This window comes from Wyeomyia smithii, chromosome 1, assembly GCF_029784165.1.
Source record: "Wyeomyia smithii strain HCP4-BCI-WySm-NY-G18 chromosome 1, ASM2978416v1, whole genome shotgun sequence".
Taxonomy (NCBI): Eukaryota; Metazoa; Arthropoda; class Insecta; order Diptera; family Culicidae; genus Wyeomyia; species Wyeomyia smithii.
The window spans coordinates 154,306,891-154,331,801 of record NC_073694.1 but is presented as its reverse complement, the minus strand read 5'-3'; the positions used below and the strand labels follow the sequence as shown (position 1 = coordinate 154,331,801).

Here is a 24,911-nt window from a genome sequence, read left to right as displayed (position 1 = left end):
ACAAAGATGAACCAATGGAAGTGCATGGTTATTTATGACTGTAATAGACTGATTTTATTCGTTAGGTTCGCCAAACTCCGGTCGGACAGGCCCTGGATACCAAGATGAAACAATTCAAGTCGTCAATTCCGCTGATGTTGAGTCTGAAAGATGAAGCCCTCCGCGAACGCCACTGGCGGCTGCTAATGGACAAAACCGGTCAGCACTTCGACATGGCGCCCGACCAATTTACGCTGGGAAATATGTTCGCCATGGAACTACACAAGTATCAGGTACGTGTAATAGCGTCGTCTTGCGCTGGACTTTCGCCTGACTAATGATGAAATGTTGCTTCGAAACTGGAAACTAGTCAGCCGCCGGAAAACATCATTATTGTGTTCGTAAATTTTTATGGACGGCATTATTTTGGCCTCCTTCCAACGAAATCCATTAAATATGTGCCGGATTTCAATACCCAGCTCCGCGTAGTAAGCTTTGATAGATGCGAGCAACGGCAACCATAAATAAATCCCGCCTTTGGCGGTATCCAATTTCGCGGATCGAACGGAAGGTTCTACAATTCCAAGCGTCGTTTGCATTTCAGTTTTATGTTATGAGCTAAAAAAGGCGTTATGATTTATTCGGCGCATAGCTATCGGCAAACGGTCGATTTTTTCCGTTTTATATTTATTATCATTCGTTTTTTTTTTGTCTTTACTTGCACCGAAAGGACATCGCGGAAGAAATCATAAATAATGCCATCAAGGAGCTGTCGATCGAAAGGGGCGTCCAAGAGGTGGCGGATATCTGGCGGGTGATGTCTTTCACCATAGTACCGTACGAAAGCCGCGCCGAAGACGAACACGGGAGGTAAGTGGTAGGATGGTACTCCGTTTTACGGCGAAGGAAGCAGTTGCTCAACTATGGACTGCCATTTCCCGATGACGATGACGATGGCTTAGTCCGTAAGAATTTGCGTTTTATAATTAAAAAGTTTTTTCGTAGCGATTCGATCATAAATTAAACGTGGGCCGTCAAATGACAAACGAAAAAAAACTGAATATATTCGCCCAATGATGGGGGGAAAACTTTGCTATAGCCTTTAATCAGTTAAATTTTCAGTTGTTAGAAAACGCTACAGTAGATAGCAAAGCGGCTTTCAGCTTTGTTGCATAATATAATGTAACATAATTTGCGGGTTTGTTACATCATAATGCTATAGATAGAAATTTATTGGGTTATAAACAGTAATTCTATAATAGTGATTTGTGGTTTGTATCATTTTATTATTTAAGTAATTAAGAATTTTAGACACGTTGTCCGTGGAGTCAAAAATAGGTAAAGACTAAATTTTAAACGTTGGAGCTGACGCAGTACGTTGTGTGCAAAGCCATGACCGTAAGGTGTACGTAGAACTGTTGAAAAAATTACAGTCGGATTGCTAGCAAACCCAAGAGAAGATTGCGAAATCGAAACAATTATTTGTATGAATGACCGACATAATCTAAAATTGTCAAATTTTATATAAAGTTTACTTTAATAAAAATAAAAAAAAACTAACTTTTCATTGTTAAGAGGTAGGGGAATCGTTTTTTTGGCAAAGACTTAAAAATAGGAAGCTTTGCTGAACAAACAAAATTTCTATTTTCATTGGATACAAAATTATGAAGTTTATTACAGTGAGTTTCCGTTTTTGGCAACAACATTTTAAATTCCAGTTACCAAAACTAGTCACGTGCCAAAAAAGGAAACCTTTTTCGTCATTAATATATTCAATTTGAGACATCAAAGTTATTAAGGAAATTTATTTATTTACGTCGTATATAACGTAGAGTAATAACAAATTACATATTTGTCATTATTTTTATTCTCTCGCAGCGCTTGTACAATAGTGTCTGTGACGTCAAACTCTCTGTTCCATTTAAAAGCAATGGAGTGTAAACGCGGCTGGTTTAATATGCCAGACCAGTTGTATACGATAGTGCGTTGTTTACAGTTGAAGTCAAATACATATCAAATTTAAGTTACCAATTAGTGAGAGAAATTTCACCGATTTTTAAAAAAGTTGCACGGCTTTTAATTGAGTAAATTTTATACCCATTTGATGAGTAACAGCTATCAATTAGTCTCTTGATACATTTTTAATTGATTGAAAATAAACTGTAATGACTTGAATTTTGCGCTTTGTTATTTATCATTCTAGGAGAACTGCATTTGATTTCAGCTTCATTTGAAATACATAATGAAAAACATATGAAAAAAGAAGACAAGAAGACCTCGCGGAAGAATTCCATCGTTACATCAATAGTGTTGGTATTTGAGCTCGTTAAAAACCATCAGGCGTAGGATGTTTTCAGTTTCATTTGAATCAGTTTCAACCTAGAACGGGTGCCAAAATCAGCTCAGTTTGTTGTATAAATTATTGTATACTATGTGCTATAAAATGTTGCCAAAATCGGAACCTTTTGTTGCCAAAATCGGAGTGTGCCAAAAACGGAGCATGCCAATAATGGAACATGCCAAAAACGGAAACCTACTGTATATGGAAGCTACTCAAAATATAGTTTCCTGCACCTAACTTTTGTTGGTTGCATTTTACAAGAAAATGCTGTTCGGAGGAATTGTTGAAGCACACAAACACATCTTGAACTTACAAAGTTATCGCATATTTTAGCTTATTTTTTTCGCTAACTTTGAGACCGTATATGGTAAAAAGGAGCAAGTGGAATCAAGGTATCAATACTTTTCCCCAAGCTTCGGTTTAACTACAAATCAACAAACAATTGTAGGTTCAATTTGTCCTAATCCACTCATATTGGATTATAGTAAGCATTTGTTACAGCTACAGTGGTTTTTATATAATAAAAATACACTAATGTCGCTTTTTACGTTGGGGATACGTGCCGCGTAAAAGGAAACCATGTAAAAAAACCGCGTAAATTCCGGAATCCGCGTAAAAAACCGTGACAATTTCGGAATAGGCGTGCAAATAGCCACGTAGAAAGCGACCTTAGTTTTGAGTTAGGATATAAAGGAATCTTGATTTGGCAGATTTTTAGAATTTATGAAAATCTGAAACTTAACTGAATAAACAAATCTCCTGTCTTCAATTGGTACTGAATTACAAAGTGTTTTATATGAAAGTCACCTAAAATTTAGTTTTTATTTGTACTTAAGTTGCATTATAAAAGAAAATATCGTTTTAAAGAAGCATTAAGGCATTCAAAATACACGATTTTGTCATTCCACCTACCCCATTTCACCCTATACCTTCATAAAAGCCAGTAGATGTGCAGTCTTCGATAAAAACGTATGTATTATATACCCCAATACCGCTTTGGAAAAACATTTTCTTGTAAAATGTAACTAATAAAAAAAACTAAATTTGAAACGTTCATATAAAGAACTCTGTAACTCTGTACCCTATAAAAATAGAGGTATTTTCTATTTTGCAAAGTTGAATTACTTTACATGTTCTAAAACTTTGCCAAATTAACCATACTTCTACTTCTCATCACATAAAAGTTAGTATTTTCAATATATGGAAACCAACTGCATATGTTACAGTACTCGTATTTCAACTAAACTTTAAGGAAAAGTATTGATATCATGATTCTACTAGCCCCTTATATGTTCTTAAAGTTTTTAAAACAATAAATCAAATTGATCTGCAAGGAAAAGTTTTGGAGATGTGTGGTCTTCGGTAAAAATCTTTCTCTTAGCGATTGATAAATGCTCTTTATTTTCATGTACAAAACATGTTTAAATCTATAAAAATAACATTTTATTGCAACAACAATAAAATAATCAAAATTCTAAACCTTTGAGATCGAACAGAAATCTAATTTTTCGTTGATTTTTAGTGCCAGAAGTGACATCATAGCTTAAGTGCTCGAAATTTGGTGCAGTACGCTACTCTATAACTTTAAAAAGGAATGGTTCATATTTTTAAGTCATCTACAACTTCGGCAAATAAACCATTTCTCCATTTCTCAACATAAAAGAACTGGTTTCTTTATTTTCAATACAGTAAACTTTTCGTAACTTTCGGCAATTCGAGATTATGCAAGCAATTCCGAAGACACCATTAGGCTAGGGTGAAAGTGAAAGGCGCTATTGAATTTAATTACTCTATTTGACTTTTGGACCACTGTTTTTTTTTCAAAGGCGGCGGGGAAATCTGTAAACAGACACCTGAGAAGAGAACTCAGGGTGTGGGGATGAGACTAGGGGAGAAATGCTGGGGTAGTTCACTCCCCCAGACACCTACTGATCCCTGTCCCGACCCACTAAAACCCCTCCAGTCTCCAGCCCTGGTCTTCCCGGAACGACGGTTAAGTATTACGTCGGGAAGTGGCTTTTGTGCGTGATGCACCCTCTTTACTCTTATAACCTCCTAGCTAACTACCTGGAGACTGGTAGTTAGCTACCACTGGTGTGTTGGTGATTGACCCGCCACACATGTTGAGCTCCAGGACAATCTGGGAGGCGGCCGCACAGACCGCGTTCCAGATGTCCGGGTCGTCGCACATCCTCCGGACAAGATTGTCCGGAGTAGTGCCAGGCCCGCTCACAGCCATCATGTTGCTCCTCGCTCTTACGAAACGGGGGCATACGAAGAAGACATGCTCTGCAGTCTCCTCCCCTTCCACGCACTCGGGACATATGGGGGACCCCGCGTGCCCGAACCTGTGCAGATATTGCCTGAAGCAACCATGGCCTGACAAGATCTGTGTCAGGTGGAAGTTCACCCCGCCATGTCGCCTCCCGACCCAGCCGATATCTCCGGTATAAGTCGGCGCGTCCATCTGCCCTTTGTGGAATTAGACCATTCCCTCTGCCAACGGAGCATCGAGAATGACCTTCTGGTGCCTCGTATGCCCCTTGTGTCACGTTGGTCGAAACACTCTCTGTCCTCCTTGATGGCGGTGCTGATAGGCATCATGCCGGACAAGACACAGATTGCATCGTATGACACCGTAAGATACGCACTCACAACTCTCAGGCACATGAGCCTGTAGGTACTTTCCAGTTTACCACGGTAACTGTTAGTACCTAGCGCTCCGGACCACACTGGCCCACCATACCTAAATATGGACGAAACCACGCTGGCATGAAGTCTTAGCTTGCTGCCATAAACCGCTGAGCTATTGGACATCATACGAGATAGTGCTGCAATAGCTGATGAGGCCCTCTTACAGGCATAGTCGACGTGGCTCCCGAACGTGAGCTTGTCGTCGACCAGACCCCCAAGAGCTTCAACGATCGCTTTGAGGTGATGGTGCAGTCTCCGACTCTGACCACCGCCTGTTGCTCTGATTTACGGTTGTTCACAACCGTGACCTCCGTCTTATGGTGCGCGAGCTCCAGTTTCCTGGAGCGCATCCAGTCCTCGACCTTCCTTATGCAATGCGCAGCCGTCAACTCGACCTCTTCGATCGACTCGCCGTAAACCTCTAGCGTTATGTCGTCTGCAAAGCCGACGATCTCAACCCCCACAGGAAACTTTAATTTCAACACCCCGTCATACATGACTTTCCACAACACCGGACCCAGGATTGAACCTTGCGGAACCCAGGCGGTGATTGGGACGCACTTCTGACCCTCCTCTGTGTTGTAAACCAGTACTCGATTCTGGAAGTAGTCTTCCAGAATCTTGTACAGCGACATGGGTACGTGGATGCTCCTGAGCGCGAGCGCTATGGAGTCCCAACTGGCGCTATTGAACGCATTCTCCACGTCAAGCGTGACGATTGCGCAATAGCGTATTCCCCTTCTCTTGCGCTGGAGTGCTATCTCCGCCGTCTTGGTGACGGAGGCGATGGTATCCAGCATGGACCTGCCCTTCCGGAAGCCGAACTGGTTGGTTGCCAGACCGTTTACACTCTCTGAGTACCTCACCAGTCTGTTGAGGATAATCCTCTCAAGCACCTTGCCCGTCGTGTCTAGCAGGCAGATAGGCCTATATGCCGATGGGTCACCTGGTGGTTTCACAGCCTTCGGCAGTAGGACCAATTTCTGCCGCTTCCACCTATCCGGAAAGAGGCAGTCTTCCAGGCACCTCTGCATGACTACTCCAAACAGCCCGGGGGCCGTTTTTATCGCCAGCCTGATTGCCAGGTTAGGGATACCATCCGGCCCCGGTGCCTTGCTCACCTTTAGAGAGTTGGCGATCACGATGAGTTCCTCATTCGTAACCCTTGCCTCCTCCTGAACCTCGACACGGCTGTCGTCGCCCACAGATTGGATGCTCGGCAGGTTGGCCGACCATCCCTTGTCTGTGTTTGAGATACTGGAACGTCGGACGTGGGACTCGACCGCCGGAGGCCAAGGACTTGGCTCGTGGCGCGGAAAGAGTCCCTCGATGATTCGCTCCAGCATCGCTGGTGATCGCTCTGCAGGCGCCAGCGCGCCTTCGGTCTTGGCCATTACGATCCTGTAGGCGTCACCCCACGGGTTCGTATTGGCACTCGCGCATAGACTATCGAAACAAGCCCTCTTGCTGGCCTTAATCGCACTCTTCAGCGTCGATCTGACAGAACTGAATGCTGCGCGGCGCTCTGTCCTCTGTTCGGCTGTTCGCGCACGCTGCATCCTCCGTCTCGCACGGAGGTACGCACTGCGAAGGTCCGCTATCTCGTCAGTCCACCAGTAGACCGGTGGCTTCCCATTCCTAGGTTGGCGAGTCCTAGGCATGGTGGCGTCGCACGCCCGAGATAGCATAGCAACTAGTTGGTCAGGCGTCGGGCGAAGCCGACTGCCCCCCTCACGTTTCGTCTAATTGCCTCTTCAAATACCTCGGCATCAAAATGCGATGTCTTCCACCCGCGCACGAACGGAGTGTTGGCCCTACTCGTCACTTGCCGCCTATCGTTGTTGTCTACACTATAACAGACCGCCTGGTGGTCGCTATTAGTGTAGCCATCGTCTACCCTCCAGTTCTTGATCAGTCCTGGGCTGGAGAACGTCACGTTGATGATCGACTCCGCGCCATTTCTGCTAAATGTACTTTTGTTCCCAACGTTGGCCAGATCTAGGTTGAGCTTTGCCAAAGCCTCCAACAAGATCTGGCCCCTCTGGTTCGTGAAGCGACTTTCCCACTCAACAGCCCAAGCGTTGAAGTCGCCCGCCACCACCAACGGCGTTAGGCCCGTTAGCTCCATGGATAGGAGATCGACCATCAGGGTGAACCTTTCGGTAGACCAACGTGGCGAAGCATAGCAACTGCAGTAGAATACTCCGTTCACCTTAGCAACTACGTACCCTTCTTCTGAGGTTGAGACAACCTCCTGAACCGGGAACTTGCCCGTTGTACATATGGCCGCCATACTGGATTTATCCGCAACCCAGGTACCGTTTCCGGGAGGGATGCGGTAGGGGTCCGATATGATGGCGATGTCCGACAACGACTCCGTGGCTGCTCGGTGAAGCAGCTACTGAGCCGCGTAGCAATAGTTCAGGTTTAGTTGCGTCACCCTTACGCCCGTGGTTTCGCAGCCGGCTTACCAGCTGGGCACCTGGGGCCTCCCATAAAGTGTTTGGCGTCCCGTTTCCCGGAACGTACCATACACTTGGGAGACCCCCACAGTCCTTCGCTTTATGGCTTGCACCTCCACATCGCCTGGCTCTGGCTGGACTGGTTCATATCGGGCCCCGTGCAGGTCCAGGACTTATGTCCACCCTCAAAGCACTGGAAGCAAATGTCTGGTTGCTGTAGTATGCCCAGAGGACATACAGACTAGCCGACCTTCAACTTGCCTTCTTTCAGGGCCAGGTTAGCATCCTCCGACGGTAGTCCTCCACCCCGCACTTCGCTTTGAGGGCTTGTGCAATGTCGCACCCCTCGGTGATTTCGTCCAGGCTTTTAAGCTGGAGAGTCACCTCTGAGGTGAGTGCCCGCACTTGCACCTCCTTCCCTAGAATCTTTTCAGCTACCGTTTTATAGGTAGCCCCCTTGTTCTTTGCGTCCTTCCGGAGCTCAAGTATCATCTCGCCAGTGCGACATCCGCCCCCAGATCCTTGAGCTGGGCTTCCCCCCTCATCTTCTTCAAGACTTCTGAGTATTTCGACCCGTCCGTCTTGAGTATGAGGGCATCACCCCTACTCCGCGCCTTTTTTACCTTTTTCGGTCCTCTGGCCACTCTGCCGTCTTGGCGCGTCGCACCTTTCCAACGCCTCCTACCCTCTCTCGTGGGAATAGCGCAACCAACCGTTTCTTGGGGTTCCCGGGGACTGCCTCGTTCGCTTAGCGACCTGCCCTGTAGAGCAGACCGCCGCGAACGAGGGGGCGTCTGTCTGCACCTCTTTAGATGCAGTCGCCCTCCTGGTCCTTACCTCATTCTCGGCCGCCTTCACCCGAGCTAGGAGTTCTTCGTGCTCCTTTATGGCCTCATCAATAGTGGCCCGAAGCAGGAGGAGGCTCTGCTTCAGGCCGCCAGTTATATTCCGCCTATTCGCCGAGAACTCGATTATAGCGTCGAGTTGTTCGGACAACGCTGCCACTCTTGGCCGCGTGTCCATGCACCTTTCGACGGCATTGACTAGCAAGGGACCGTCTACCGAGATGTCTGGTGTGGACACCGACGGATTTGCCGGTTTCCCAACTCCAGACTTCGCTGCATCTGCCTTCTTCTGCGGAGACCGCTGGATGCCACCTCGTGCGAAGGGATTTGGTAACCCCTCCGCACCCGTCTCTTTTTGGTTTTTCGAGCTCATTTTTGTTAATTGTGTCCCCCTTCCAGCCGCTATCCTTGTCCATAGATGAGAAGTTGCTTGTAAGGTCCCATGGTAATCTATGCCGAAGCAGTGAGGCCCTGGGTAAGGGGGGTCGCCATAGCACCTTATGAGCACTATGACGCCCCCGCCCGCGTAAGTCAGGAAAGGAGCATCTTGTCCTAGGACTAGTTCCCCCCATCAGATCCTTCTCTGCCTGATTCCCACCAGACAATGGACGCGGAACGTACTGGAAGGCCTGCCAGGTTTTACGGGACGGAGACCCCTGCACCGGGTACCATCTCGCCGTTTCAAGCCGCTGTCACGCAACTTTACTAAGGGAGCTCGATGCAGGTGCCAGCCCTTGGTCATGGTTCCTTATCGTATCCGACTCGAATCCGTTTCGTTCGCTGCCAGTTGCCATAATTGGGACCTTACTGGTGTCGGCCCCAATGGGCGAGGGAGTGCATTTGGTTGATGGGAGCGGCACTACTCGCTCCGTCAGAGATGCTTCCGGGTAATTGTGGCATTTACGAGGAGTCGACGGCCCAGTGTCCGACCCTCACCACCCCTAGGCAATCTCCCGCTGCTGGTCCGGGGTCGCCCTCATATAACGTGACCTCGGCGGTCGCCACGCGCCGACCCGTGGTGGCATGCAGCTGGACCACTGTGCAAAGGCCAAACTGGCAACAAGAAGGATAGATTAAAACATTACCTACTTTTTTGTCTACCTAAGAACCAATAACCCCAACTCTTTCAATGCATGTATAATATTTTATTAATTTTTTTTCGGTGAACAATACCGTGTTAGGGAAAAATGCTGTCATTTATTCCATACATGCATGTAGCTCGGCAGCTACAGTTAATCAAATTACAGTTCGCATTATTGAATTGAATTTTTCTGCATTTTGGCAAAGTTAGAATAAATAAATCACAATTTTCTGCATTTGAGCGGATGCGTAGCTAATTTTCCAATTGACCGCTCCGTCAATGATATGCATTTGAAATTAAATGTGATTTTGTTCACAGCTCTGATTTCAGATATTCGTTTCACACTCCTATAGACCTTCCTTAAAAGCGTAATTCTGCGTTGAAAACATTCGGTACTGATGGAATTCCACCTACGCCTCCGGTAACTTGTCGTTCTTATTTGCAAGTCCGGTAATGTACATAAATCGAGTATCATACAACCATAATGTTTCCAGATTGTGTTGCTTAGACAAAGCTTATAAACAACGTGCTTCATACGATAGCAGCACCTCTAATTTTCGATGGCCAAGACGGTTTCATGAAACATCGCGCCGCGGCTTACATTGACGTGCCTCAACATCGAAATAATTAAGCATAATGGCCTTCCAAAATGTACTTTGACTGGACTCTGTCGTACTTATACGATCGTACCTCCATATTGCAGTCAACTCAGTTCGCTTCCGTTTTTTTCCGTATCACACCAAGGCAGTGTTCTTGGACCGCTTTTGTTTAATATCTACGTGAATGAACCAGTACTTCTTCTTTCAAACTCTAGTTCACAGATAACATGCATATTTTTCGTGTAATTTCGTCTCGGTACAGACTGATTAGCGATGATTTTGTCCACTTTCTTTCAGTCATGTTGGTTGAAACCTGCTGGTTTCACATATTTTCCTAAATTTGACTTGGTAAGAGCCAAAAAAGTCTTGATTGGCCTTGTCTGGAGACAATTTGACGGGTTCATCTCCTTTGGCACGAAATCAACTTCGTTGGATTGGTACCAAGCTACCGTGTCGTTTGAGAAGTGCACTGCAGCCAAAACTGGCTAAAATGGTACTGGATGATCTTATTTACGGATCATGGGCAGCAGACGCCGATTGAGACATTCTCGGACGTTGACTGCGGTATTCATTGTGTCTGTTGTAACGAACGGCTCGGAAAGCATGCCACACTCACATATGGCTTACCTTACCATTGCTTTTTTTACCGAACTTTTCGGTAAAAATGAATGTCTCCGCCTCGTCAAAAGTCTGGCTATCCCGAACCGTGCAGTACTGATCAACCGGAAGCGTTTTTTAGTCAAACTTGACATAGGTCTCTTCGTCCATTATTATTTATTTATTTATTTGGCATGCCGTCCTAATGATATGGCCTAATTAACAAAGTGTCTTCCGGCATTCTTGCAACATGTCCTTCTCAGCGTATCCGTCCAGCTTTAACCACCTTTTGAATACTGGAGTCGCCGTTACGAAACTCATGGTTCATCGTTGCCAAAGATCGTCTTTAGTGCCCGTCGTTCGAAAACTCCGAGCACTCGCAGGTCCTTCTCGAGCATTGTCCTTATTTCATGCCCGTAGAGAATGAGCGGACATCGAACGGTTTGTCTGTTCGACCGCAATTGCTTCTGGAGCCCATAGTAGGGACAACTTTCGCTTAAAATACGCCTACGGATCTCACGGCTGGTATTATCGTCGACTAGCTCGAACTCATCGCCGTACAACGTAACGTTACTGCTTAGGAGTTGTCGGTCGGTTTCGGTTCCGCCGGCTAGCATATACTTCATTTAGACGTATTTATCGGCAACCCAATCCTCGCTGCTTTCCGTTTTAGTTTGGTGTATTGTTCTGCCACCGCCGCCTCAGTTGTTCTGCCGACAATGTCCATGTCATCAGCAAAGCAAACGAATTGACGCTCATTTCATTACAATCTGTAGCGCCATGAATATTGGGAATAGGTTATGTTTCCATTTAATTCTACTACAAAAAATCGAATACCCTCTAATCGAATACCGTCCGCAGATACGTATTTCGGCTGCTACATGCAACCATCATCAGTGCACATAACCTATTCTCAATATTCAATTCCATTCTACTAAGACGCTCAAAAAGAAATTTATTTGTAGCGCCATGTTGAATAGCTGGCAGGAGAGACCATCACGCTGTCGAAGCCACTTGCGGGATTCGAATGAAGCCGACAATGCATCCGAAATCCTCATCGCGTCTCATCGACCATAGTAACTATCAGTCTAATAAGCTTGCCTGGAAAGTCTTTCTCGTCCATGACCTTCATAGGCCTTTCCGGTCGATAGTGTCATACGCGGCTTTGAAGTCGATGAATAGGTGGTGCGTGGGGCTTCTGTATTCACGGTATTTCGGAGGATCTGCTGTATGGTAAGGATGTGGTTCGTCGTAGACCATCCTTTCACGAAGCCGGCCTGAAAGCTTCCCACAAATCTGTTGGCTAGCGGTGAGAGACGACGGAAAATGGTTTGTGATAGTACTTTGTAGACGGTATTTGGGTCGGTGATCGTACGATAGTTCCCACAGTCCAATTTGTCGCCTTTCTTATAGATAGGGCAGCTAACCCAATACTTCCACTTCTCCGGCAGATGTTCTGAAATTCGAATTCTTGCAATCAGCTTATGCAAACAGGTGACCAGCTTTTCCGTGCCTAATTTATAAGCTCCGCCCCGAAGCCATACTTCTCAACCGATTCATTGTTTTTCAGCTGCTTGACAACAATATCGGACGCTAACCTGGAAGGTTGGTAGCGGTCTCGATCAACTAGATTAGTTAAGAAAATTCGTTATCGATATTGTTTTTGGCACATTTTACATGTTGTGGGATAAGTACAAGTGGTCCCCGTGGCCCTGTGGTTAGCGATGTCGGTCGGCTTGCTCTCCCACACGGTTGTGATATCGGGTTCGATTCCCGATCGAGTCGAGGATCTTTTCGAGCTGGAAATTTTCTCGACTGGGGCACGGTATTGGTACTGGGGCACGGTGTATCGTTGTACTTATCCTACACATACAAAATGTGCCAAAAACAATATCGATAACGAATTCTTTCAACTAATCTTAGTTGATCGAGACCGCAATTAGCCCCAAGGCTAAGCGTGCGATATTGTTAGGATAAGTAAAACGATACGGTCTACTTATGATTGACGACAAATAAATACATAAATACACCGTGCTCCAGCGCAGGTTCGAGAAAATTTCCAGCTCGAAAAGATCCTCGACCTGATCGGGAATCGAGCCTGACGTCACAACCGTGTGTGAGAGCTAGCCGACCGACATCGCTAATTACAGAGCAACGGGGACCACAGCTACTTGATGTCATCCTTAATTTCGCCTATCGTTGGGGTTGGCACATCTTCTGGGTGCCATTCATGTGTTCGTCGAAGTTCGGTCACCTTACGATAGTCCGTCAGAATACTACCAGAATAAGCACATTTCGGCTCGCGGCACAAAGCCTCTGCGAGATGCGTTGAATTTCTGATAGAACTCTCGCGTATCCTGAGGAGCTCTGCACACTCTTCTTCCTCCAGGTGGCGCTTTTTCTTTCGAAAGAGTTACTTTCGCTGCATCTTCTGCTGCCTGTGTCTTTCTATATTTTGTCGAGTGGCACTGCGCATCTTAGCCGCCCGCATGGCGTTCTCTCCATCCATAACCCTCCTGCATTCATCGTCGAACAACGCGTTTCGTTGGGATTGTCCCCAGTGTTGCAAAACAAGCGAGAAGCAAAACCTTTCTCCTTCTTTTTGCTTGAGAACGAGACATATGCTACGCTTCTCAAGTCTTTTGTACACACGCTTTCAAGATATTCTTTCTTTTTCAAGCATTCCCCTGAGTAACAGCAAGCACGCACCGACACGAAAAAACTCTTTTTCATTGCTACTCAACCACAGTAAAAAAGTATGCGAGTTCCTGCAAGCGAGTTGGAGTACTCGACTAAAATTGCTCGACTAGGAGGAGTGCTTGAAAAACTGTGCTCGAAAACGAAAATGCTTTTTTCATCCACCCGGTTTTGCTTCGTGCACCGACAGCCAAACGTGGGGAGTATCGCATACTGGAGCTAAGGGGACCGGACTGCTTTGGTGAGTTTTTTTAATGCAGTCTAATGCAAAACCAGCCGAAGCAAACCGCTAACGAAGTAGTTCGTTACCCTATTTGAAAAATTTTTTTTTGTCCCTCCGCAACTATCGTAATGCATTTTGAAACAATTGTACTCTACTGGTTGTGCTCGCAAGAAGGGGACTACACGCGAGTAAAAGAGTAGGCGCGCTCGTGTGCGTATGATTTCTGGAACGAATGCGAGCAAGGGAGACAGCGAGAAAGAACGAGAAATAGCTTGAAAAGAGAATACTCCAGTGTGTAATCTCGACAGCTACGTGAACCTCACTTGAGGTGTTGCATGCTGTTCATGAGTGAGACTTACAACACTGTTTGTCCCAAATGCCCGATGGCTACGCTGTTGATGTCTGTTTTGATGGTGTTCAGCAGTCCTGGGGAGGAGTTTCTTCCAGCGTAGCTTCGAGTGAATGCGCGTAGTTTTCAGCGACGTTAGGCTGATTCAGTGCGCAAAATCTAACCGGGGCTGGCGCCGGTAACGAATGTTGATAACAACGGAGAGTTTTGGGTGCTTCTTAAGCATCATCAGGTAGTGGTTCGAGTCGACGTCAGCGGTCCTATAGGGTTCGATGTCGATGATGTCTGAGAAGTGCCGGCAATTAATCAGTACGTGGCCAATCTGTGCTTCTTTCTGATTTGGTGACCTCCAGGTGTACTCGTGTAAGAGGTTGTGCTGGAAGCGGCCATGTTCTTGGAGGCGCCAAAGTCAATAAGGCTGATACAAATTTTGAATAGTTTTTATGTCCACGGTTATCAAAGTTAGCTAAGGGGAAGGCAAAAAATGAATAACACTGAGAAGAAAAAAAAGGAATAGCTTTCATAAAAAATTGTATGCAAGTTACGATGTTTATAACTTCCATGCAGAAGTGTGTTGAAAAATATCACATTATTATCATTATTTATCATTTGGCTTGCCTTTTGATGACACTTTCACTGTCACTGGACTTGTTTGTTGCTAAATTAAGTATATACGCTGTCGAAAAGTCAATAATATTAACAAAACAGCTTGAACTTTTTTTCTTCCCTTTCTCTGTCAGCATACGACCAAGTTCCACCGGGGTTGGTTACCCGATCTTGCCTTGGTTGCTTATATCCCAGTTGATACCGCGTGGAGGTTGGAATAGGAGTGGCTAGATAAAAGGCCGAGGACCACGTGTGGGGTCTATTTCATTCCTGTAGGTGCACTTGTCACCGATGCATGGTGCCCATTATCCAGCCATTATCACGCACACCGATTTTCCACAATGTAGTTGATCATATAACATTCGCGCTCTTGGTTCGCAGACGCGGCTTGTTTTGATCCCTCTTCGGCCTTTTCTGCTTCTTATATGTTTTAAGACATAGTCTTACCTTGACACGATAGACGGTACTAAGAGGCGACCCTACTTTTTCGGTCACATCTCGAACTGAGGCACTCTTCTTTCTGGCAAAAGCACGAAAGACTTTCCGGTTCAAAGTTCCGTCTACCGGACCCGGTTTCCGCCCAGATTTGGATGGATGCTTTTGGAGCGCATTTTAAACCGCGCCAATGCTAACACCTTCCATTTGCGTCAATTGACTCAACGAAACGTCAGGTATAGTACACAATTTATGCATGGTCATTTCACGTTTTCAAGTGAAATGTTACGCATTATCACGTAAGTGATGAAAACCTTCCGCAGCTCACTAGCCAGGATACCTGCACGTGCAGGTTTGAGTAGAGTTCTTACATTCCAAGTAACGAGTTTCCAATAATCGTTGTCTTTTTTCGATCTCCTAGATCCATGACGATTATTCCGTTCTGTATTTTTATCTGGATTGATCGTAGGAATTCAGATTCGGTATGCTGCGATACCTAACCTCGCGACGGGGCTGCCGTTTTTGGGATAGCTGACGAGGCACCGCATTTCATGCTTCAGCTGCCCGTTCCGGGTAAGACGCTGCTACACTCCTCCCCTAACATGGGGAAACAGCCTTTGTCTACTTGTACAAGCTTAAAAACGATTCTCGAGCTTGGTAATGCATATATCTCTCCTCGACATTTCCGAAAGTACAACCTTTTTGGCGAAGTCTACGACAAGTTTTATTCAACCTTTTTTTCATTTTACCAAGTAAATTAGTTTAGTTTAGTTGTTAAAACAATTTACAATAGGACTGTCGAAGACGGTAATGATAAATAAATAAATCAAAAGCAAGTGGACAGTTTTATACAAATCGAAAATTTTTGCGTTTTTTCAGATCACTCTGGTTGCAAACAATCAGAATTATGTCGAACAAGATATTCTTTCAATTCTTTCATTTGTTCGCCGTCGCCAGCCATGCATGTGGATTTGACCAAACCAGTGATTCATTGCTTTTTTTTTGTTTTCAACTTTAATTAGTATCCTTTTTTAATAAGTTAATTAATAAAAATTGATTTTGAAAGAGTTGCAATCAGTAAACCAACCGTGCAACTGAGCAGCATTGAAAAACACACGCTTGTTTGGTCAGGATTTGCAGCATAGCAAGATATTCTTTCAAAACTTTAAACAACTATTCCAATTTTTATTGCCACAAAGGTGCACTGCATGCTGAAACAACACAGCAGTGAATAATTTATTCCCGAGTGTCGCAGACATGAAATTTAAATTGATAGTTTCAAGCAAAATTGATTACGAAAACATCAATTTATTGCATTGAAGATACCGGACACCAATTGAATAAATTATTTCGCAACCTATCTCTGTGCTGCCTTTCGACTTCGAAGTGCATCCATCAGCTGGACAGTTGCGGGAGGTGATGCTAGTGCTGTCTCTCTCTTTCTCTCTCTCTCTCTCTCTCTCTCTTCCTCTCTTGCTGTACATCGTTTGCAATTCTGCGTCCTGTGCCAGTTAGTTGTATAAACATGGTTAGTTGTCACATTCTCGTTTCTTATAGTTTGCGATATTGAATTAATATCATTAGTTTGAAGCTTTGTAAGACGACGTTGCTTTTATTGCAATCTAATAAAACTAACCTGGAAGCTGTTTTGCATTGCTAGTGGGTTTTAATGTGTATTGTTTTGAAATAATAAATCTAGAACAACCGCATCTTCAGACGTTTATAGTTAAAGTTGAAAGTAGAATCCTTACATATTTTTAATCATTCGACTAACCTTATTTTATTACTAAACTGCTAAACCAGTTTCGACACTCTTTGATTGACCATAAAACCTTCAAAACGGTTCCAAACAACCCTTGGAATATTTTCCATAAATACCGGCACTTACGAGTCAAGTAACCAATCAAACTCTGTATTTATGCTTTTCTTTTCACACTAATAAACATCGCGATCGTGATTTATTTCCGCGACAAATTGGTCAAAATGGACTAAAATTTGCCTTAAAAGTGTAGTGAAATGACGGGTTTTGCTCTTTTTTTTAGTTCCAGCTCAACTGCGTGTGTCAAGCTGTGTGCCATTGCTGTCAGCACTTCCAGAGCAAATAGTTTAAATGATGTGTTTTAGTTGTGAAGTGATATGGTTTTAGCGGTTTTACCGCGTTTAACTAAATGAAGGAGATCAGCGCTATTGAAATATTTTGAAGAGTAGATAATATACAAATTTTTATCGAATAACTCTACATGATACAATGCCATTTACCATTTTTTTTCTTTTTTCTACTGACAAATATGTTGATGGAGGTCTCGTAAAAACATATTGCAACCGCGTACTGTTTCAAAATTTTATTCTTTCACATTTGCTTTAAATTTAGTTTTCTTGCAATATCATTTAAGGACACCCTTCGTGCAGCTCCTCCAGCGGTGACTATATTGAACTAACAGCTAGGGGAGGCAACGCAATGACTGCAATATATTATTATTATCATGTTGAGTACTGTCTTCTTCTTTCTCGATAGTATGCATCTGAATCCATCAGGGGCGCCAAATAACTTACACCATATGATACTCGACATGTATGTTGACGAAGATTATCTCAAACATCCCCACAGCAAAAAAAAATCCCAAACACTCAATGAAAATAATTTTTTTCTCAGATAACTAAGCAACCGATAACACTGAGGGAATTAGTCCCCCTGCCAACACTGGCCGAGAATCATTAATATTTATTCCCCCTTCCATTTCGCTCTCTATACCATTGCAGGTTCATCCTCGGCGGTGTGGACGACATAATGCAAACGTTGGAGGAAAACTCAATGAATCTCCAATCGATGGCGGCTTCACAGTAATTACAATTGATTGCACTTTTGCACGAACGACAATGGCGACGGCACGCGAACCTCCACCCGGGGAATATGTTTTCATATTGAAATTTTCAATTTGCGTAACCACGAAATATGCACCGAACGTGGCCCCGTCGGATTTCGGGATCATTTGTTCGCCGTCGCCAGCCATGCATGTGGATTTGACCAAACCAGTGATTCATTGCTTTTTTTTTGTTTTCAACTTTAATTAGTATCCTTTTTTAATAAGTTAATTATTAAAAATTGATTTTGAAAGAGTTGCAATCAGTAAACCAACCGTGCAACTGAGCAGCATTGAAAAACACACGCTTGTTTGGTCAGGATTTGCAGCATAGGCTATCATTTTCCTCGCCTCCCTACTACTAACCATTTCGATCTCCCCGTCCAGATTTATCGGCCCATTCATGCCGACGGTACAGCGGTGGGAGAAGCACTTGACGCTGATCTCCGAAATCATTGATGAGTGGCTTGCCGTCCAGCGGAAATGGCTATACCTGGAGGGAATATTTATTGGCGGCGATATAAGCGCCCAATTACCGGAAGAGGCGGAAAAATTTAACAAGATCGACGAGGAGTTCCAAAAGGTAAATAAGAATTGAACTGTGTGTGGATTGTACTGTCTGTGCCGATGCTACCGGTATTGGATGATACTTTAGTCAATGGCAGGGCAATGAGTAGGTAGATATGATTGCCATGTCGTTATGCAACTTTGTGGGATTTCAGATAATGGCCGCCAGCTTCGCAAATCCGCTTGTGGTGGATGTTTGCCTGGTACCTGGGCGGCTTGAAGATTTCCTGCGACTCGGAGCTGACTTGGACGGATGTCAGAAGTCGTTAAACGATTATCTGGAGCACAAGAGAATGCTGTTCCCGAGGTAGGTTTTGGGTAGATTGGAAAACCACATTACCTATTGATAGGATATTATGTATACAACTCTTACGATATACGGTCGTTCTACATTAGTCTACTTGTGGTTTCAATGGATGGCTTTCTATTGAAGCGTACTCGTTACGTTATTGGTTCAACGCCATTGGAATCTAGGGCTGGTCAAATTTATTATTCCGTTAGTCTAAAAATAGCTTTACCCTTTCTAGCAATATACGAAAGCTAATTCAAAGTCAATTTTAACCCTACGATGTGTGGTTTCTGAATTATGAATTTTAAAATTGACTTTGATGTTTTTGAGAAATTAAGCAACTCTTATGCCGTTTTGTTTTAGTTCGGGTTTGGAAAACAGTGAGATCGAGTGTTGTCATGCTGTAGAATCATTTTCTTGAGCATGTACTTATACTGTGGACGTTTTTCGCACAAAAAATTAAGTTTTCTGTATACAAAATACAAAATAAAAAATTTAAAATAGAAAATAGACAGTAAAAAAAAGAAAATAGAAAATAGGAAATAGAAAATAGAAAATAGAAAATAGAAAATAGAAAATAGAAAATAGAAAATAGAAAATAGAAAATAGAAAATAGAAAATAGAAAATAGAAAATAGAAAATAGAAAATAGAAAATAGAAAATAGAAAATAAAAAATAGAAAATAGAAAATAGAAAATAGAAAATATAAAATAGAAAATATAAAATAGAAAATAGAAAATAGAAAATAGAAAATAGAAAATAGAAAATAGAAATTAGAAAATAGAAAATAGAAAATAGAAAATAGAAAATAGAAAATAGAAAATAGAAAATAGAAAATAGAAAATAGAAAATAGAAAATAGAAAATAGAAAATAGAAAATAGAAAATAGAAAATAGAAAATAGAAAATAGAAAATAGAAAATAGAAAATAGAAAATAGAAAATAGAAAATAGAAAATAGAAAATAGAAAATAGAAAATAGAAAATAGAAAATAGAAAATAGAAAATAGAAAATAGAAAAAAGAAAATAGAAAATAGAAAATAGAAAATAGAAAATAGAAAATAGAAAATAGAAAATAGAAAATAGAAAATAGAAAATAGAAAATAGAAAATAGAAAATAGAAAATAGAAAATAGAAAATAGAAAATAGAAAATAGAAAATAGAAAATAGAAAATAGAAAATAGAAAATAGAAAATAGAAAATAGAAAATAGAAAATAGAAAATAGAAAATAGAAAATAGAAAATAGAAAATAGAAAATAGAAAATAGAAAATAGAAAATAGAAAATAGAAAATAGAAAATAGAAAATAGAAAATAGAAAATAGAAAATAGAAAATAGAAAATAGAAAAAAGAAAATAGAAAATAGAAAATAGAAAACAGAAAATAGAAAATAGAAAATAGAAAATAGAAAATAGAAAATAGAAAATAGAAAATAGAAAATAGAAAATAGAAAATAGAAAATAGAAAATAGAAAATAGAAAATAGAAAATAGGAAATAGAAAATAGAAAATAGAAAATAGAAAATAGAAAATAAAAAATAGAAAATAGAAAATAGAAAATAGAAAATAGAAAATAGAAAATAGAAAATAGAAAATAGAAAATAGAAAATAGAGAATAGAAAATAGAAAATAGAAAATAGAAAATAGAAAATAGAAAATAGATAATAGATAATAGATAATAGATAATAGATAATAGATAATAGATAATAGAAAATAGAAAATAGAAAATAGTAAATAGAAAATAGAAAATAGAGAATAGAAAATAGAAAATAGAAAATAGAAAATAGAAAATAGAAAATAGAAAATAGAAAATAGAAAATAGAAAATAGAAAATAGAAAATAGAAAATAGAAAATAGAAAATAGAAAATAGAAAATAGAAAATAGGAAATAGAAAATAGAAAATAGAAAATAGAAAATAGAAAATAGAAAATAGAAAATAGAGAATAGAAAATAGAAAATAGAAAATAGAAAATAGAAAATAGAAAATAGAAAATAGAAAATAGAAAATAGAAAATAGAAAATAGAAAATAGAAAATAGAAAATAGAAAATAGAAAATAGAAAATAGAAAATAGAAAATAGAAAATAGAAAATAGAAAATAGAAAATAGAAAATAGAAAATAGAAAATAGAAAATAGAAAATAGAAAATAGAAAATAGAAAATAGAAAATAGAAAATAGAAAATAGAAAATAGAAAATAGAAAATAGAAAATAGAAAATAGAAAATAGAAAATAGAAAATAGAAAATAGAAAATAGAAAATAGAAAATAGAAAATAGAAAATAGAAAATAGAAAACAGAAAATAGAAAATAGAAAATAGAAAATAGAAAATAGAAAATAGAAAATAGAAAATAGAAAATAGAAAATAGAAAATAGAAAATAGAAAACAGAAAATACAAAATACAAAATACAAAATACAAAATACAAAATACAAAATACAAAATACAAAATACAAAATACAAAATACAAAATACAAAATACAAAATACAAAATACAAAATACAAAATACAAAATACAAAATACAAAACACAAAATACAAAATACAAAATACAAAATACAAAATAGAAAATAGAAAATAGAAAATAGAAAATAGAAAATAGAAAATAGAAAATAGAAAATACAAAATACAAAAATACAAAATACAAAATACAAAATAGAAAATAGAAAATAGAAAATAGAAAATAGAAAATAGAAAATTCAAAATAGAAAATAGAAAATAGAAAATAGAAAATAGAAAATAGAAAATAGAAAATAGAAAATAGAAAACAGAAAATAGAAAATAGAAAATAGAAAATAGAAAATAGAAAATAGAAAATAGAAAATAGAAAATAGAAAATAGAAAATAGAAAATAGAAAATAGAAAATAGAAAATAGAAAATAGAAAATAGAAAATAGAAAATAGAAAACAGAGAATAGAAAATAGAAAATAGAAAATAGAAAATAGAAAATAGAAAATAGAAAATAGAAAATAGAAAATAGAAAATAGAAAATAGAAAATAGAAAATACAAAATACAAAATACAAAATACAAAATACAAAATACAAAATACAAAATACAAAATACAAAATACAAAATACAAAATACAAAATACAAAATACAAAATACAAAATACAAAATACAAAATACAAAATACAAAATACAAAATACAAAATACAAAATAGAAAATAGAAAATACAAAATACAAAATATAAAATACAAAATACAATAAACAAAATACAAAATACAAAATACAAAATACAAAATACAAAATACAAAATACAAAATACAAAATACAAAATACAAAATACAAAATACAAAATACAAAATACAAAATACAAAATACAAAATACAAAATACAAAATACAAAATACAAAATACAAAATACAAAATACAAAATACAAAATACAAAATACAAAATACAAAATACAAAATACAAAATACAAAATACAAAATACAAAATACAAAATACAAAATACAAAATACAAAATACAAAATACAAAATACAAAATACAAAATACAAAATACAAAATACAAAATACAAAATACAAAATACAAAATACAAAATACAAAATACAAAATACAAAATACAAAATACAAAATACAAAATACAAAATACAAAATACAAAATACAAAATACAAAATACAAAATACAAAATACAAAATACAAAATACAAAATACAAAATACAAAATACAAAATACAAAATACAAAATACAAAATACAAAATACAAAATACAAAATACAAAATACAAAATACAAAATACAAAATACAAAATACAAAATACAAAATACAAAATACAAAATACAAAATACAAAATACAAAATACAAAATACAAAATACAAAATACAAAATACAAAATACAAAATACAAAATACAAAATACAAAATACAAAATACAAAATACAAAATGCAAAATACAAAATACAAAATACAAAATACAAAATACAAAATACAAAATACAAAATACAAAATACAAAATACAAAATACAAAATACAAAATACAAAATACAAAATACAAAATACAAAATACAAAATACAAAATACAAAATACAAAATACAAAATACAAAATACAAAATACAAAATACAAAATACAAAATACAAAATACAAAATACAAAATACAAAATACAAAATACAAAATACAAAATACAAAATTTAAAATTTAAAATTTAAAATTTAAAATTTAAAATTTAAAATTTAAAATTTAAAATTTAAAATTTAAAATTTAAAATTTGAAATTTGAAATTTAAAATTTTAAATTTTAAATTTTAAATTTTAAATTCAAAATTCAAAATTCAAAATTCAAAATTCAAAATACGAAATACGAAATACGAAATACGAAATACAATATTTAAAATTCAAAATGCAAAATATTAAATACAAGGTAGAAAACAGAAAATAGAAGATGGATAATGAAAAATATGAGGAAAAAGAAAATGGAAAATGGAAAACGAAAAATGGAAAACGAAAAATGGAAATTGGAAAATGGAAATTGAAAAATTGAAAATGGAAAATGGAAAATGAAAAACGGAAAATATAAAATTAAAAATTGAAAATAGAAAATGGAAAATGAAAAATTGAAAATGGAAAGTGGCAATTGGGAAATCGAAGATGGAAAAAGGAAAATAGAAACCAGAAAATCACAGGTCCGTCGTGTTGCTTCAACAGAGGAAGCAGATGCTTCTGTAAATACGATTTTTGTCTATGTCCCTACTCACTCATACAGGCGGTGGCAACAATATAACAGCTGAGGTACACTACATACAGAGCCAGAGACTCAGCATAATGCGTTGCGTTGAAATTTTCGAAACTCGACATCGAAAAGTGATCTGAATGGCAAAATAAACTCAATGGTCATCTAATTTTGTGAATGTATCTGAAAGCATTTTTTCTCAACTTTCTAATGGTGATGTCTAATTTAAAGTTAATATTTGCAAATTTGAGGAATTCTCTAAACTTTCCATCGAAAATATTGTAAAAATTTAATTTGAAATCTTTCACTGCAGAACTGGATTTTTAAAAGTAAAATGGTCAGAAAAAACGCTTTACAATAAACTGTCAGATGAACGATTTTGTTGCCCAAATTTTATTTAGACATTGAAAAAACCCCTTTATCATAGAAAAGAAAAAAAAAAGGTTTCCTTTTGATATATTAACGTCGTTGAGTATGTTAGTCCTCATGTGAACATCGTAATGTACGAGTTTGTTGAAACGAATCAAAACAAAGACGTATCTCTTAAACGAATTTTTAAACTAATAAATCCCAAGGTATGTCCAACAACATCGAGCACAAAGATTAACTCTTAATACACATTAAACAATTTGACAGACACTTTGAAGCTCTGATCCTTGAGTGAGAGCAAATCGTTGTTTCCAATTATACGCTTTTAGGAGCACACTTTACGACAGGCTGTCAAGCCGGCATAAATCCAAAAAAGCTAATTCAATGAGATTCTCACAAAAGTAATAAACCGGCGCAAAGTGCTGGCACGCGACAAGCAAAAATCTACTAATTCCCGTTATTTGTTTAGGTTCTACTTCATCTCGACGGAGGAACTCCTTTCCATCCTCGGCAGTAGTGAACCCACGTGCGTTCAGGAGCACATTATCAAGGTAAGGAGTTTGCTCATGTTTCTACTAAAACTTTTGCAATTCAATCAGCCAGCGCGCCTACAGATAGAATAATCCACTTTTCCTGCTGAATAACAATTGATAAACTGATGCGAGATCGCATCTTAAGCTCCTGATTGGCCATTATCCGCTTCCACTAAGTTTCTGTTACGTTAATGAAATTTACACGCTTTTTACGAGCACAATGCGTGCCGCGTCGCCCTCCTTCACCGCCGGTGCTTCGTTTATTGTTCGTAATTTGCGCATCGTTGCCGCCAGATGCCGGTCGAACAAGCTGAAGTTTTTATCGGCTCCCAAGATATTGTTTTTCCACTCGTCTGTACGTGTGTGTATTTTTTTTCCTCTTGCAGATGTTCGATAACATAAAATCTTTACGATTCGCTAAAGATCGTTCCGACACACCGATTGTCACCGCCATGATATCCGCCGAGGGGGAAGTTATGGATTTTCAGCAGCATGGTAAGTGTGTGTGTGTGTCAGTGTCCGAGTGGGGGATTGTGTGGGCGTTGCAGAATGCGCCGGTACCTACACGTTCGGCATACAACAGTTTGTCCGAAATTTTAATGGGGTCACGTTCGGCCGTCAGGTTCGTTATGGAGAGCTAGAATCTGGCCTACTTTATGTTTCAATTGGTTTTATGATAGCCGAGTGTTGATTCTCGATTTGCTATTGGGTAGGTTT

The 24,911-nt window shown here is 39.2% G+C and overlaps 1 protein-coding gene across 1 annotated transcript in view; it reads left to right on the top strand.

Annotated features, from left to right (window-relative positions):
• The window catches only part of LOC129723260 (dynein axonemal heavy chain 10), a 254,555-nt gene that overhangs the window by 117,268 nt on the left and 112,376 nt on the right, over positions 1–24,911 (top strand). The window contains exons 33-39 of the mRNA XM_055677373.1: positions 66–272; positions 710–849; positions 17,669–17,749; positions 18,157–18,352; positions 18,492–18,643; positions 24,131–24,212; positions 24,581–24,689. Of these exons, the coding sequence (XP_055533348.1) occupies positions 66–272; positions 710–849; positions 17,669–17,749; positions 18,157–18,352; positions 18,492–18,643; positions 24,131–24,212; positions 24,581–24,689 (967 nt within the window). The remainder of the gene's footprint in view (positions 1–65; positions 273–709; positions 850–17,668; positions 17,750–18,156; positions 18,353–18,491; positions 18,644–24,130; positions 24,213–24,580; positions 24,690–24,911) is intronic.